Below are 16324 nucleotides of genomic sequence, written 5' to 3' on the forward strand. Positions count from 1 at the left end.
AAAAATAAGATTAATCTTTTAATATGCGATACTTGATTTCATTTCTTTCATTATCTTCACCATCGCCTGTGATTTTTTCAGCTTCAAAGAAATCTGGTCCCAATTCAATCAATCCAGTTTCTGCTGCATACACGGCCCAATGGTCGGTTAATTCCTGTAGGACATCCGAGTAAGTCTCAGACAAGTCGTGAGTTTCACCTGGATCTTCGATGATATTAAACAATTGCCATTTTTCAGGTCCAAATGGTTTAGGGATAAAAACCGCCTTGTACCGGCCCTTTCTTATTGCTTGTTGACCAAACAATTCCCAACCAGTAACCGTATTTTCATCGTGGACGTAGGGAGTTTCCCCTTGTAAGTATGATTTCCATGACTTACCTTTGGGAATCGCAACTTTCCTGCCCTGGTATTCTGAGCCTGGATGTTTTATACCGGCAAGATCCAACACTGTAGGTAAGATATCCATAACGGTAGTGAATTCCTTCAATATTTTCCCTTGTTGGTCATTGTGCTTGAGAAGTGGTGGGTAATGAACAATTAAGGGACAAACAATGGCGCCTTCGGTACTCCACATCTTGTACATCGAGTGAGGCGCTGTAGCAGCTTGGGCCCATTGGTCACCATAAAACGTGAATGAATTGTACTTGCCTATGTTGTCGAGTGAGTTGTCATAATACTTGTTAACGAATCCAGTAATTCTTTGATTAGTTAAAGGCAATGCTTCCATCAACATTCCTTCGGCACCGTTATCCGACATAAACAAGATGAATGTGTTGTCCAACTCTTTTTTAGCTTCTAAATGGTCAATGATTCTTCCAATATTCTCGTCAAGTATTTCAACCATTGCCGCGTATGTTTGCACAATTTTTGTTTCAATAGCTTTTTCTTCATCCGTGAGGTCTTTCCATTCTTTACGTATGGTGTGTATAGGATGCGGCTTGATGTTTTCCTCAATGATTCCCAATTCCAATGCTCTTTGTAATCTCTTTTTGCGTAAAGTCTCTGGTCCATTGTCGTAGACACCCTTGTATTTGGCAATTCTTTCTTGTGGTGCTTGGTAGGGCCAATGTGGTGCAGTGTAGGTTAAAAATCCAAAAAAAGGTTTTTCCTTGGGTGTTTCGTCAATGAATTGTATAGCCTTGTCGGTAAAGTAAGTTGTTGAGTAATAATCGTCTGGTAAATCGGTTTCTGGTGTCAACTCGGTATCATCTTCGACAAAAAAGTTGGGAAGAAAAGGTGCTTGTTCTCCGTTTTCATCTCTCACTATATATTTGTAATGGTTTCCAGCACCAGGTAACAAGACCCATGATTTTTCGAAACCGCGCTTGTTTGGCCAGTATGGTTTTTTTAACCCTAAATGCCATTTACCAGAGATGAATGTGTGGTAGCCATCATCTCGCAAAATCTCGGGCAATGCGACAACTTTATCATTTAGATATCCTTCATACCCAGGTTGATCTTTAAATTTTTTGGGATGGCGTACGGCGAATTCAGCCATTTGACCCAAACCGGCAATGTGATTATCAGTACCACTAAGCAACATTGATCTTGTGGGCGAACAGGCTGAAGCTGTGTGGAAGTCTGTGAGTCTTACACCATTTTGCGTTGCCAATTTGTGTAGATTCGGGGTATGTATTTCTCCACCAAACGGTGACAAATCAGTGAATCCCAAATCATCAGCCACGATGATTAAAAAATTGGGTCTTTTGTTCTTGTTGTCGTTCTCAATTGTCATTTTTTTGTTTTCTGTTTGATTTTTGTTTTCTTTTGTTTTCAATATCGTTTTGATTTTGATATATGTTTGATGTTACAAGGTTGATGGGAAGGTTAGTCTGCTAATGATAGTGACACTGGTGGAGAGGGGGGGGGGGGGGGGGAAAGGATATGGAAGCTAAATGATGGATAGTGGGTTTTATGGTTCATACTGGTGATTACGAAAATAAAAAATAAGTTTTTGAGCTAGTTTTTTTATACCCAGTGTTAATCGATTGCATCATTTTTCATCCAACTGGCGTAATTATATTGATGTTGGTATTTTTCGTACAGGAGAATAATGGATGCGTGTTTTGCAATTATATTATTAGAGCTTGAACGGAATTTTTTTTTTAACCAATTTAGAGTAAAGGAAATGTGAGGTAGGTGGTAGACACAATAGTAGTAAAGTTAAACGGAGGGGAGAAAAAAAAAAGATAAACAAAAATGAATATTGGAGCCACAGTTTACAATAGAGTAGATACTGAAATAACAGAAGATTTGTAGGCATTGTATACTCTGGCTCAAAGGAATGAATGAGTATGAAGCAGAACAAATAAAAAAAAAAAAAGAACAAAAAAGGAAAAAGGAAAAAGTGGTTTGTTATTGGTCAAGAACTTTTCGATGTGTTGTAGCCACTACTTTAAAACTCACATTTCACAAACATGTTGGCCATAAATGAAGAACTCTTATTAACTTCTGGGGTTTCTTACCAATTCAATTGTGCAAGAACTAAAAGGAAAAACTGTGATGTTGGAATTTGCTTTGTTAGCGATTGGGTTGCGTACATTTTATTGTCTTCTTTTATTGTTTTTCATTTTTTTTTTATTTTTTACAAAAGTCACGTGCATTTGGCATAGGGTAGAGATATTGAGAAGGAATAACAATGTTTACATTATAGCATGTAAAAAAAGTCATGAAAATGAGATTTCGATACTTCTCCCTCTTCTTCCCAATCCCTCTCCCCGGCTCCATATTTTTTTTTGCAAATTTCAAAACCAATTATGGATCTTGAGTATTATTGTGCAATGGTCTGATATTGAAACAGGTGTTGGTTTGGAGTAAGAAATTTTTTCAGTAGTAGTATAAGCAGTAGAAGAAGTGTAAGTACGAGGAAGAACCTATTTTCCTCGGGTAAATCAACTACATATCCCTCACTAAGCTGCATATCGGATTTAAAACAGGGGGGGGGGACCAGACTTACAAACCATTTTATTTTTTTATTTTTTATTTTTTTTATTTTATTTTATTTTCTCGTCAAAGAAGAGTAAGGAAAAAGATTGATTGAGAGTGGTAGTAATTCTAGATTTCTGCTTCAAAAGGAAAAACGAAAATTCAATTAAGAAAAAAAAATATTTAGGGTAAAAAAACATCGGATTTAGCAGCGCATATAAAAATTAAGGTTTTACGTTGCTTGTCTCGTATGCAGTAAGTTCACCAGAACTGCCGGTAGGGTCGGAAATGAGACTATAACATTTTGTGTGTTTTCCTGTGCTGTTCTTTGATTATTTTTTTTTTTGACTGTAATCTATAATCACAGCAACGAAACAAATAGCTACTGAAACTGTTTGAAAAAGTTTCAAGACGATGTATGAACACAGTTCATTCCACAAAATAAGAATAATCAGGCTAGTACAGTTTTCCGAGAGACGACGATTTGTAAAGCTTGAGACGATGGGATTATAATGACACACAAACAAATAAACAAACAAACAAAGAAACATATATATATATATATATATATATACACTTTCTCTTTTTCTCTCTGTACATAGATATAAATTTTACTTGACTATGTTTGTTGGCGACAGAAAGAATTTGTGAACCGCAAGGGAAGGTCAAAATAAGAAACTAAATGAGAAACAGGGCAAATTTAAAACATGATTCAAAATAACAAGTAACAAATATGCTAACTATATTGTTATTGTTGTTTTGGTTTGCAGCATAACTCCGGGGAAATATACAGTGTTGAGTGGAGAGGAAGAAAGGAGTAAAAGAGAAAGTATTGCGTCGGGAGGTGGGTGGGTGGGGGGGTATGGAAGAAGGGGGTTGAGAAAACTTTTGCAAGTGCGTGTGGGTTATGAGTAGGTAGCTCCCACTTCATTCTCATTTTTTATTTGACTTCTATTTTGTGATAAACCCGATCTCCTCTTCTATTACTGTGTTAGCTGTTTGCTTTTAGTGGCATTACTTTTTAAAGCCGATATCATGTGATCTGAAATATATCTATGAGCGAGAAAAAAAAAAAGAGGAAAAGTGTGTAGCTGTGCGCGTACGTGTGCGTGTGCGTGTGCGTCGCACTGTTTGTCTATGCCTGCCTTGAGCAATAAATCCGTCGATAATGTTGAGTACTGTGCAGATTTCACAATCTCATAACTATCACTATATCTCCACCCTCATCACAGATAATTTCCTAATCACTAAAATCAACAATGAACAACACTTTTGTCGAGGAATAAAATTCAATCAAGCAGAAGTAATAAAACTCATAATTTTACTCTATTTTGTTTTCCTCTTTCTTTCTTTCTTTCCTTTCTATCTTTCTTTTAGAAACTTTTCTCCAACAACACATCTCTCTCCCTCTTTCTCACAATTCTCTTTTAAGCCCACCCTTCGGTGTTTGTCGGGATTAGCACAGCAAGAGAACAATAGAGTTTCAGATCTCCTTCCATCCACCCCCCTTCCCCCCCCCTCGAACTAAATTTTTTTTTTTAATTTTACCACAAAATATACTTCTACCCGAAACAAATCAAACAGAAAAAAAAAAAGAAAACTCCTACAAAATTCAAGGCGACCACATACACATTGACAAATACACAAACGTATAGTGTGCAACGGACATAGCAATTCTGTCCAACACATTACAAGTATACACACACAGACATTTATACATAGTTGCACACCTATATCTTTATACATATATCAATACAAATATATCTTTTGATTGTGTGATGGAAGTTTCAAATACCAACTCCGAAGACACCCAACAAAATTCTATCAACAACAAAAACAGCAGCAACAAAAACAGCAACAAAAACAACGACGTACACATGATACAACCACATTTGACTTCCACTATCAGCAGTCAGCATCAGACTCAAACTAAAGACAATTTTGATCAAAATACACAGCCCACTCAACCTATTCAACGCACTGAACTTGAGCCACAAATGGGACAGTTTCCACTGCCGACTTACCCCAACACATCTTTGCCCAGAATCGACGAGTTGAACCGCAACACACCCGAACCTTACCCAATACAACCATTAAGTCTGACTTCAAGAGACTATAAACATGATATCCAACATCACCATCAGAACAATAACAATAACAGCAACAACAGCAACAACAGCAACAGTTCACACTTGACGGACCACGAGGCACACTTGTTGAATAAACCAAAGAGACAGAGAAGAAGCTACAGTTGTGGCCCATGTAAACTCCTAAAGATTAAATGTGATTTGCAAATACCGTGTGCTTCTTGCAAGAAGTTCAAAAGAGTAGCACGTTGCATGATGCAGCCCCCACAACCCCCATCGCAAGAAGAACTAAACAAAATCAAAGAGAGGAAAAAGAGATCATTATCTAAAAAGTTAAAAACCACTGGCGGTGGTGAAGCGGGACATTTGAGTGATGGCGGTGAAAATGCCATAGCTTCAGCCTTACTATCTAGTGACACCAACTCAACTCTGGATGCAAATCAAACAAAGTTGAAAGGAACTCGCAGCGCAACTTTGCATGGAGAATCGTCCAATCCGTATGGCGATCATCCAATCTCGCATATAACATCTCAATACGAAGAACTAGACAAGAATACTTTTTCGAAATTAGCACGCCAAAAATTCAAAACATTGGCAAAGGGCGATGTCTTAAACCAGCTTCTCCTCCAAGACTCACAAAAGTTTGTTGACCTAACAATGGTTGACATCAAACGAATCAAGCGACTCTTGCCTAAATCTTTTCAAGTATATGAGCGGCTAAGCCAGTTGTTCACAAACACTTTGCATATAATTTCACTCGATGTGCAAAACTTTAAAGAAATTACCCTACAATCCAAAATAGTCTATGACAAACTACTCAGTATACTGGATGGAGACGTGCGCAACATTGGCCAAACATTCAAATTCAATATAGTTGAATTGCGCAACCTTTCATTGTTTTTTCTCATATTGACCAATGGCTACTCTTTTGATTATGAAAAAACCAGCAATTTCTTACTAGAGAACAGACATATATATAACAGAGTAGACTTGATGGAAGACTGGCTCAATATTGCCAAATTCATCAAGTCCAAAATCATGTCCTTCAACTCCCTCACAGATATCATATACCTCATGGACTGGTATTTGATTATCAAAAACTATTACACTTTTAGGGACATACTTATTGAAAATTATTTGGAATTCAACAACCTCTTCAACCATGTGGTTTTGAACAATGAGTTTATTGCAATCTTGGAGGACACGCTCGAAGATGATCAATCCAGCTCTGGAAATTTGGACGTAATAGATAAAGCAAATGAATCCAATAACGATGAGTTTATTAGTTCTGAGAAAAGAAAAATTTCTTTGCAAAATAAATCACACGAGTTTGTTATATTAGCCAAGTACTGGGCACAAATAAGATTGACCGAATACGAATTCCCCTTTTTCCAGTACAAAGGATCTATGTTAGTGTCAAGTCGTTTCAGAAATACCCTTGTCCCACATAAAGAGATGTTGGACATCCTCTATGGTAAAGACTTGGAATTGAGTGCGTCTCCTTTAAGTCGATACTACATTAAGATTTGGAGCTTTTATTTTAACAAAAAATCGAACCGAAGCACTGACACCCAGGGCATCATTAGAAAATATCTTTTGTTCTACACCCAAGTGTTGAACTTGTCGTTGCAAGAATTGGGAGACATTCACAAAATACTTTTGCAGCAGAAAATGCTCGGACAAACACCACGCACTATCGAACGAAATGATTTGGAATTGTTAGTGATGAACCAAAGACTGCTTCTATTGTTTGTTCAATACTTGTCATTTATTCGAGTTGAATCGAACTATTTTCCTAGTTTGAGGTATGCGTCATTCTTTACCAGTATGATGAATTTGTTCAACCACTTTACATTGTTGGATGATGTTTCTGGAGGTCAATTGGCTGACATTTTAATGATCCATATGCCCTTATACTATATCCGGTGTTTTTACCAGAGCTTGATTTACCAAAGCTTGTTCTTGGTATTGATGAAGTATGCTCTTTTGCACAACTCAAGGATTGGGAATGTTAGCTACAAGGTTAATTATGCGCAGCAATATGCAACGCTTTTGCAATCTTTTCAAATCATTTCGTCCAAGTTTACAAAGAGTCATAACATACAATATAAATATGGTGACATGCCACTTTACCAAAAGATTGTAGGTATACTTACCGATTTGACAAATATTTTAAATGCAGAGCCAAATGGGGGAGATACTCAACAACCGGGTCTCTTTGAGTTCAATGACTTTGATGATGTTCTTGACAATATCGAATCAAGCATGTCTCCAATAAACTGGGACTGTCTTTGTAATACGTACCATGGCTCAAAGGATAACTTGTATAGATACGCAGAAAAAGTTTGGGACTTGTTCATGTACCTCAGCAATAAAGTCGGAGAGGTTAGTACCGAAATCTATATTACCCCAGAGATTAAGTTTGATGATGAATTTATGAAACTGAGTGAGGGCAATTTTACAGGGTTTATTTTTAACGAGGACACTGTGGATCAGTATATGAAGCTAATTGTGGAACCAAATGTTAAAGACTAAATTGTATATTGTTTATTTAATTATCTATTTATTTACTTATTAATTAATTCGCAATTAATAAATATTGATGATTTGCGTCCAATATAGTTGCGATGTAGTAATTGATCAACATTCGAATCCATATTAAGTGTACCTACAAGTCTCAATGCATGAGAAAATTTTTCAAGTGATGAATTTACATTTTTAACAATCTTTTACAACACCTGTTACTTTTATCACCACCACAACAATATGATTTTAGAATACAAAAATGTCTTACAGTGTATTTCACTTTTTTGTTTCTTTTACTCATAAAACTACAAGTCAAAATAATTTAAAAAACCAAAGTCTAAAATGTATATTTCTCTATCGTTAATCACAAATATTAAAAAAAGAAGAGGAAGCAAAAAAAAAAAAAAAACAAATAGTGCACTTCACAATGGAAATCATGTTAAAGCCGAGTAGTTTCGAACCTTGACCCATTGCTTAATAGTCAACCCGTCACTCAACTTGACCTCTTCGGCAATCAATTCATAATTGCCCCAGTACGGTAATGCGCGAAACATAACAAACCAATAAGCAATGCACAATAGTACACAGAAAAGGCCAACTAGTCCATAGTTGGGCCATGACTCCAAACCCTGAGGGTTGGGAGATTTATTAGAAATAAAGGGTCCCAAAGTAAGATAGATGCTGATTAATAACACAGATATAGTACCAACGTATCCTGCTCTTATGGGCGCATGCAAGTCAGGATACCGTTTGCGGATAATGAATATTCCAACTGCAATCAATGCAATGGCAATCTGTTGCGGATAGCCTTCAAGAGACACCATGTAGCTGTACACGTCACCTTTGGGGAATCCACAAATTAACACGGTGGTTATGCAACAACTAAGGATGAGTGTTCTGAACGGTGCACCAAGAGGCCAATTCGAGGACATAAACTTGGAAAATGGAAGATACCCTTCACGAAACACTTCCTGGTCCACACGAGAAATAGTGTAGATAACAACAAAAATATTGCCTCCAGCGCAAAGCGCAATGGAGAATGTAAGGAAATGACGACCAAGGTTTTGACCAAAGATTTTTTCGAAAAGGATAGACCCAACTAGTGTAGAGCTATTGACAATCTCGGCGCTGGGAATGACCATAAGATATGCAATGTTAATTATGAGATAGGTCACAGCCATGATCGCCAAAGACACAGGTCCAGCAATCTTAAAGGTTTGAGTAGGGTTTTTAATCTCATTTGATACAGTGTGGACAGAATTCCAGCCCAGAAATGCAAAACTTGCCTTGATCACGGCACTAGAAAACGAGGAGATATTGATTGATGCATCAGGTTTGGTCTCAAAAAAAGTGTGGTCAAAGCGCAAGTGGCTTTCAATCCCAGTTAAGCTTTGCGGGAAAACCATGACATATATTCCTGAAACCACCATTATTCCCACAAGAATTAATTTCAAACCGCCAAGAAAATTCTGTACCCTAACACCATGGCTGACACTTAATCCATGGATCAATGCAGCACCATACAAGAATAACAACCCCGAAAGCCTTAATCTCCACGGAGTTACAGTAATGCCCAATGCATGGATAAAGTACTCACCAAATACAAGCACATTACTTATTGTGAAACCAAACATCACTGAATAAATCAGAAACGCCACAGTGGCCAACAAGGTGGGCTTGGTATATATAAACTCAAGAAAAACCTTGGCGCCACCGGACCTGGGCACCAATGATCCCATCTCAAGGAACACATAAAGTCCACCAAATGATGCAATGCAAGCTAAAAGCCACGCCATAAAAAAATAAAAAGGACTTTGTCCACAATCAATGTATATGCCACTGGTAATACTAAATATACCACTCCCTAAAATGCGACTGATGAACAAAATTATGGTAGAAAACAACCCCAAATGACGCCCCTGTGGGATCTCTTCCAAGTCTTGAAGATGCGAAGATGGATGGCGGGGTTTCTGAGGTAGCAAATAGGGCAAAGTTTGTTCGCCTTCATCGTGGTCATTCAAGACAGCATCATGAGAGGATATTGAACTTGAATCAGTATGATGCACATCCACCACTGGGTCTGGTATTTTAGTATACTCTGACTTGTCTACTGACTTGCTCATTGCTAATAATTCGATATCTTCACGGTTGAGAATAGCTTGCTGTCGTGAAGGTGTTGAGATCTGAGAAGTTGAAGGTAGGTCAGATGAAGAAGGAGCTAAATTTGGTTCGAGATTTGTGGTGGCAAGCTTGGGATTTGGATTGGGATTGGGATTGGGATTGGGATTGGGATTGAAATTGGGATTGGGACTGAAATTTGGATCAGGTTCAGATTCAAGTTCAGACTCGGAAAACGTGGTGGGATCCCGGTTTGTACTTTTCATCTCATTAGTAATCTTTTTTTGACTGTGTGGATCAGAACCTATATTTTTAGTTTGCAAACTGTGTGAAACAACAATACAAAAACATAAAACTGTGGAATCAGTTTGCGTGTGTTCATATAAAAAAGAGAAATCTCACAGCAACTGATAAGAACATTGCCAACAACAGAAAAAAAAAATAAAAAATTAAAATCGAAATTACGACTTCAGTTTGGGTAGTTCTTAACAAAAAAAGGCATGCGCCAAATCACGTGAACATTGCATTTCGAATACGATGAAACTAACTATAAGTTCAAGGCTATAACAAGTCCATCTAAAACTTATCTTCTACATTTTATTTTTCTTATCTAATATTTTATTTATCTGCAATTAATTACAAAAAAGTTGCTAATATTGTCCACCTAAGATCTATGCTCTTTAACCAGTTATTGAAAATTCCATATCAGTCTTCTCTACTTCCTCTTACTTGATTCCACACCTTTGTTCTTCTTCTTCACGTATGCCTCTTTCGCCAACTTGATCAAACTATCCAACTCTCCTGAATTTTCACACATACTATAGAACAAACTATCCTTATTTGTGATCAACACATATGGGTTGTCATATTCAACAACTTGACCTGCATCCATTACCAAAATCTTATCGTAATCAATGATTGTTCTTAATCTATGAGCGATTGTCAAGATGGTGCTTTGGCCAAATTCATCACGAATAGTTTGTTGAATCATTGCATCAGATTTGTAATCAATGGACGAGGTTGCTTCATCAAGCAAGATGACACGTGGATTCTTTAACAATGATCTAGCAAGACAAACAAGTTGACGTTCTCCTTGCGACAAGTTACCACCACCTTCTGCAATAACATTCTCCAAATTGTGAAACTTATTTTGGTTCTCTTCGGATCCGGTAACAACTTCACCAGCATCACCAATCTCTCCATTAATAGTCAAGCTTTGGGCCGTGGTGTTGGTTGACGAGAAGGAAGCCGTGGTAGAATCTCTAGGTTCAATCAAGTTGACCCTCTTCAATGCTTCGTAAATCTGTGCATCGTCATACTGATCGAATGGATCCAAATTGGATCTGATGGTACCCGCAAACAAAGTTGGGTCCTGTGGGATAATAGTGATGGCTTGACGTAAATTACGCAAACCAATAGTCGTAATATCCACACCATCAATCTTGATTGTACCCGTCTCAGGATCCAAGAACCTAAAAAAAGCAGTAATAATGGTGGATTTTCCAGCACCTGTACGACCAACAATACCAACCTTGTTGCATGGATCAACTTCAAATGTAACATTCTTAATCACCTTGGGCAATTCTGGAGCATACCTCAAACTAACATCCTTCACAGAAATTTGACCTCTATCTGGCCAATTTTTTGGTGGCTCAGTTTCCTCGATCTCGTATGGTGGTTCTTGTTCCACTTCAAGATACTCTTGCAATCTCTCAACAGAGTTCATGTTCATTTCGACATTTGAGTAAAGACGAACAATCCATAATGCACTCTCGCTGAAAGCAATAGCATACGACAATGACAAACCAGCCAAACCAGCATCAATTTTGCCAACAGAGAGCAAAACAAAAATACCAGCAAATAACATAACCAAAGATCCAACAGCATCGACTCTGAATGAAAGCCACCTATTAGCAACCCACAAGTAGAAAAATGGCCTATTGTTGTTATCGATTGCTTGCAAGTTTTGCTTCATAAATCTGGATTCGATACCATATGCTCTTATTGTAGCAACACCTGTTAATGATTCCGAAAAGTGTTGATGGATGGGTGATTTTGTAATGGACTCGTATCTTTTCAACTCTCTTGACAATGTCAAGTAAAAGTAACCAACTAGGTAATAAAAGAATGAAATAATAACGGCAAAGATCAAAAACCCGGGGGTAATTGCCGTGATTAATATCAATGTAGAAATACACTGAACAAAACAAATGAGAACAACTTCAGCGAATGGGGTCACCTCTTGGTCAACAGACTCAATATCTTTTGAAAACCTGTTCATGATACGGCCCAATGGTGTCTTGTCGAAAAATCTCAATTTGGCTTTAAGAATTGTAGTGAGCACCAGCTTGAAAATACGGTTGGATGCATTGATACCAGCAAAGAAGGTAACAAATACTCTGAAACTTGCAGTTAAAGCATATGCAAGCCCAATGATAGCATACACACTAATATAATACAAAGTTGAGTGTTGTTCCTTCATAATATTTACCTTGTCGATGCTCGATGAAATGATTCTTACAGTACCAGTTAATACGCGTACTCCAGGGATTTGCATAAAGTTTGCACCTTCAGCGACAACATATTTTCCAAACTTTGAAGCGGCAAATGCATTGTACACTTCGACCGCTTCTTCACTGTGCAATGACCAAGTTCTCAACCACCAGGATTGGAACATATACACACTCTGAGAAGCAATGAATGCAATAACAATAGTAGTCCATACGCGCCATCCACCAAACACTTTGGCATAGTCAAGGTAAACCTTGGCCCCAACAACACCTTCAGCTTTACTTTCCTCATCAACCAACTTACCATCAGTCTTTACGAGTGGCTCATTGGTGTCGTCTCCATTGCCGTTTTTGGTTTTCAAATTTTGCAACTTTTGTTCAATGACAGCAGCTTTGGCCTTCATTTCAGAGTTTTTATCACCCAAGGCCTTCAAGTCTTGGCTCGATTGAGTTCTGGAATTCATCACAGAAGTTTTCACCAATTCGTCGTCACCCAAATCTCCCGAGGCTAACAATTCTTCAGTAGTTCCCTGGTTCTTAACTCTTCCATTTTCCATAACAACAATCCATTCGGCATTCTGTGCGGTCAATGCAACGTTATGGCTCACCAAAATACAAGTTCTTCCTTGCATTAAGGGACCAGTGATACAATTTTCGTATATCCACAACGCTGTGTGCGAGTCAACAGCAGATAAACAGTCATCGAGTAACAAGTGCTTGGAGTTGGAGTACAAGGCTCTAGCCAAGGAAACTCTTTGCTTTTGACCACCGGATAATGTGATACCCTTTTCGCCAATCTCTGTTTGGTCACCGGCACTAAGTATTTGCAAATCACGAGACAAGCCACATGCTTCAACAACTTTGTCGTATCGTTCTTGGTTGAATGGTGCGCCAAAAATGATATTACCTCTAATGGTATCATTCAAAAGCCATGCAGATTGGGAGCAGTAAGCAACAGACTCTGTTAATCCAGAGTCATCGGGAATCAAGTCATCACGAGGTATTATTCCTGGTAAAAACACTTTACCGCTAATCAAATCCATTTCACCAAGAAGACCCAAAAGCAATGATGTCTTACCAGCACCAGTTGGACCAATAATCACATTCAACTTACCAGGCTTAAATTCAATGTTCACGTCTCTCAATTTAAAATCAGCCTTGGACAGAGAGTTCCACGACAATGTGGCGTCTTGGAAACCAATCAAGGGTGAGTTTTCATCTTTTTCCTGTGCCAACTGGTCATATTTAGAAGTTTCCGCTTCATTAAGGAAATCGGCAACTCTATCAAGCGAAACCTTAGATTGGATGACAAACGAAGTCATATCTGCTAACTGGTCCAATGGTGCTCTCAACAATGTAAACAATGCCAACGAAGTGAACGCCACTGGTGCAGTCAAAGTTTTCCCTTCAACGATTGTGTAACAATAGAATGAAACAAGCGTGATCAACGTTGGTGTAATAAACCACATAAATGCAGCAACACACCAAACGGCACATCTTTTTTTCAAGTAATACAACTCCTCCTTTCTGATACCCATAGCGCTTTCGTAAAATTTGTCTTCCCAAGCAAAGAATTTGACAATACGGATACTTTGGAATGTCTCGTTCAATTTTTGTATTCTCTTATCTGTAATCAGCAACATCTTCTTTTGCAAACGTCCCATCCATTGCGCTAAGCTGTAGTTAATTGGTAACAAGATTATAATTGTAAACGAGCCGACAAGTGCACTCCATCCAAGCAAGTTGTATAATAACATGGTACAGATAATGATCATCAAAATCGCGCCCACAAAGTAATGGAGGTAGCCACAGATTTCAGAGACTTTGAATGCATCAATGGCCATGAGGTTAATAATTGCACCAAGCTCAGCTGTTTTCTTACCATCCTTATCCTTATCGTTATCTTTTTCATTGTCTTTATCGTTGACATTATCGTTTACCAGGCCGATGTTAATTTCTTCGTCAATTCTTTCAACACCAACATCTTTACTAGAATTTCCTTGTGCATCATCTTCCTCTTTGCCAGTTTCGGTCACGGTGATTTTTCTTCTTAATGCTTTTGCGTAAATCTCACCAATAATGACTGCCTTCATTCTACAGCAAACACGTCTTCCTAAAAACAATGAGCATCCAGAAGTAATTGTGTCAGCCATCTTTGCAATTGGCATCAAAAACACCAAGGTCCATGCCAAATTGCTCGATGTGGTTGTGGGGTCAGCAACGTACTCCAAGACTTTCTTTAATAAAATTGCTGGGCCAAACACAAGTACTGATTGCACAACTGCCCAGAATGCTTGAATTGCAAACAAGAATTTGAAATGCCAAAAGATCTTGTAAGTAAATCTCAAAGTAGACTTTGATGCCTCAAATCCTTTAAGAACATACAATGCATAATCGTCTTCTCTCAATCCCCAAATGTCATTCTTTTGCAATGGACTCTTGTATGCCTTCCACACCATTGGATCGATCCAACTATAAGAGATAAACGAAGCAATACTGGACACGTTTTCCGGCGATGGCTTTATACCAGGGGTCACATAAAGTTCAGATGGTTTGTCTCCAATTTTGGCAGTGAAATTCAAAAACAACAAGATGCCATTGATGATAAACTCAAAGATGTAATATTGGCGCAAAGTTTTACTCATTTGGCTGCTTACTAATGCTGACCTAAATGTTAACAATGCTGGGAAAAAGCTGAAAAAATAGAGTGCCGTAGTGTGGATCCAAAGGTTTGGTAATCTAATTGAAACTCTGCGCATATTGGCTACTCTTATTGAAACAATGACAAAAACATATAACCAAAAGATTGATTGGACACAAGGTATAAAAGTATGTTTAAACTCCTTGTGTAATGGCTTAACAATGAATGGTGAAAAGTGTAAGAATACTGATAAGATGACCAAGATGTATTCAATAGAGACTCTGAGTCGTTCACTCATGTTTTTGTAAACTTGCTCAACATACCCGTGTGGTGTACCATCAATGTTTGTGTGTGGTAGTCTAGCGAGATCAAAATGCAATGCCTTGAGGTCTTCTTTGGTAAGCGTTTTGTTATCTGTGGTAGTCACCATGAGTGGTCCATCTGCAGCAGTCGTAGTTGTGGCGCCATAATTGTCACTGGTAGCAATCAAAGGTCGAGTCTCTTGAGCTGATTCATCAAGGTAAATCTCGCCGCGACCTTGGTTTTTTCGCCTTTTCTGGAGTGATATCAACGATTTTACAGCCAAGATAAGAAATGAAACACTTCCCAACACAATTGGTGGGTAAAAGTCTAGTTCAAGTCTTGCGCATCTAGTGATATCGTCGTAGTTCCAGAAAGCGCAACCCTCATGCAAAGTGGAATTACTGTGACTAGTTGATAATGAGTTGTGGTTGTAAAAAGAAGAAGACATTGCTCCTTAAACTAATGTGAGATATTCTTATTCCTTACACGAAGAAAGTTTCCTTTTTCTTTTTGAATAAAAAAAAAAAAAGAAGAAATTGATCAGAATAATAATAATGAAGTGAAATGGATTGAAATGGAATAAATTAAGATTTAAAATTAAAATTAAAATACTAATAATGGAATAGTAGTATATATTTGAAAATCTGGTGGTAAATCTATAATGAGTATGCCCTCAGTCTCTTATTCGCTTTTAAACCTCAAAAAAGCTTCTAAGTTTGGTACAACTGCTGGATGGTTATATTTGGTGTTGGATAACAAAGTGCAAGATAAGATGAGAATTTTTTGACGTTCCGAAAGTTGTAATTATTTTTGAAGTGAAAATTAATTACTACTACTACTACCACTACTACTATTATTTTTATTTTTTTTATTATTATTTTTATTTTTTTTCTTTTTTTTTTTTACCCTTCCTTTCCCCCCCCCCTTCCCTTGCTTCTTTCCTTCCTGGCTTCACTCACTCTGTTAATTAATTAATTAATTAATTAATTTTTTTTTTCTCTCTCTCTTTCTCTTTCTTACTCTTACTCTTTTTCTCTCTCTCACTGGGAATTAATGAATGCACATTGGCAATAAATTTCATTAACAGAATCCATCTACCACCACGGCCTCAAAATATTCCGCGCCTACAAATGAAATTCCGCACTTTTCTGTTTCGCCAATTCTACTCACTTTAATTCTACCTCATACAAAGTCTTTCTTTTTCTGTTTTTTAT

At 37.7% G+C, this 16324-nt stretch overlaps 4 protein-coding genes across 4 annotated transcripts; 1 reads left to right on the plus strand and 3 right to left on the minus strand. All coding sequences in view use genetic code 12, as the record gives it.

Annotated features, from left to right (window-relative positions):
- Positions 1-10: 10 nt before the first annotated feature.
- Positions 11-1735, minus strand: PVL30_002011 (uncharacterized protein; the record flags this gene model as incomplete). Its single annotated transcript, XM_001527157.2, has 1 exon — positions 11-1735. The coding sequence occupies one exon, from the start codon at positions 1733-1735 to the stop codon at positions 11-13; it is 1725 nt and encodes a 574-aa protein (XP_001527207.2).
- Positions 1736-4802: 3067 nt separating this feature from the next.
- PVL30_002012 (uncharacterized protein) lies at positions 4803-7547 on the plus strand (the record flags this gene model as incomplete). The annotated part of the gene is made up of 1 exon (XM_001527158.2): positions 4803-7547. The coding sequence occupies one exon, from the start codon at positions 4803-4805 to the stop codon at positions 7545-7547; it is 2745 nt and encodes a 914-aa protein (XP_001527208.2).
- Positions 7548-7972: 425 nt separating this feature from the next.
- MUP3 (low-affinity methionine permease) lies at positions 7973-9922 on the minus strand (the record flags this gene model as incomplete). Its single annotated transcript, XM_001527159.2, has 1 exon — positions 7973-9922. One exon carries the CDS (start codon positions 9920-9922, stop codon positions 7973-7975), a length of 1950 nt encoding a protein of 649 aa, XP_001527209.2.
- A 449-nt stretch (positions 9923-10371) lies between these two features.
- On the minus strand, positions 10372-15558 carry YBT1 (Transporter of the ATP-binding cassette (ABC); the record flags this gene model as incomplete). The annotated part of the gene is made up of 1 exon (XM_001527160.2): positions 10372-15558. One exon carries the CDS (start codon positions 15556-15558, stop codon positions 10372-10374), a length of 5187 nt encoding a protein of 1728 aa, XP_001527210.2.
- Between the last annotated feature and the right edge of the window lie 766 nt (positions 15559-16324).

Source organism: Lodderomyces elongisporus, chromosome 2, assembly GCF_030384665.1.
Source record: "Lodderomyces elongisporus chromosome 2, complete sequence".
Lineage (NCBI taxonomy): Eukaryota > Fungi > Ascomycota > Pichiomycetes > Serinales > Debaryomycetaceae > Lodderomyces > Lodderomyces elongisporus.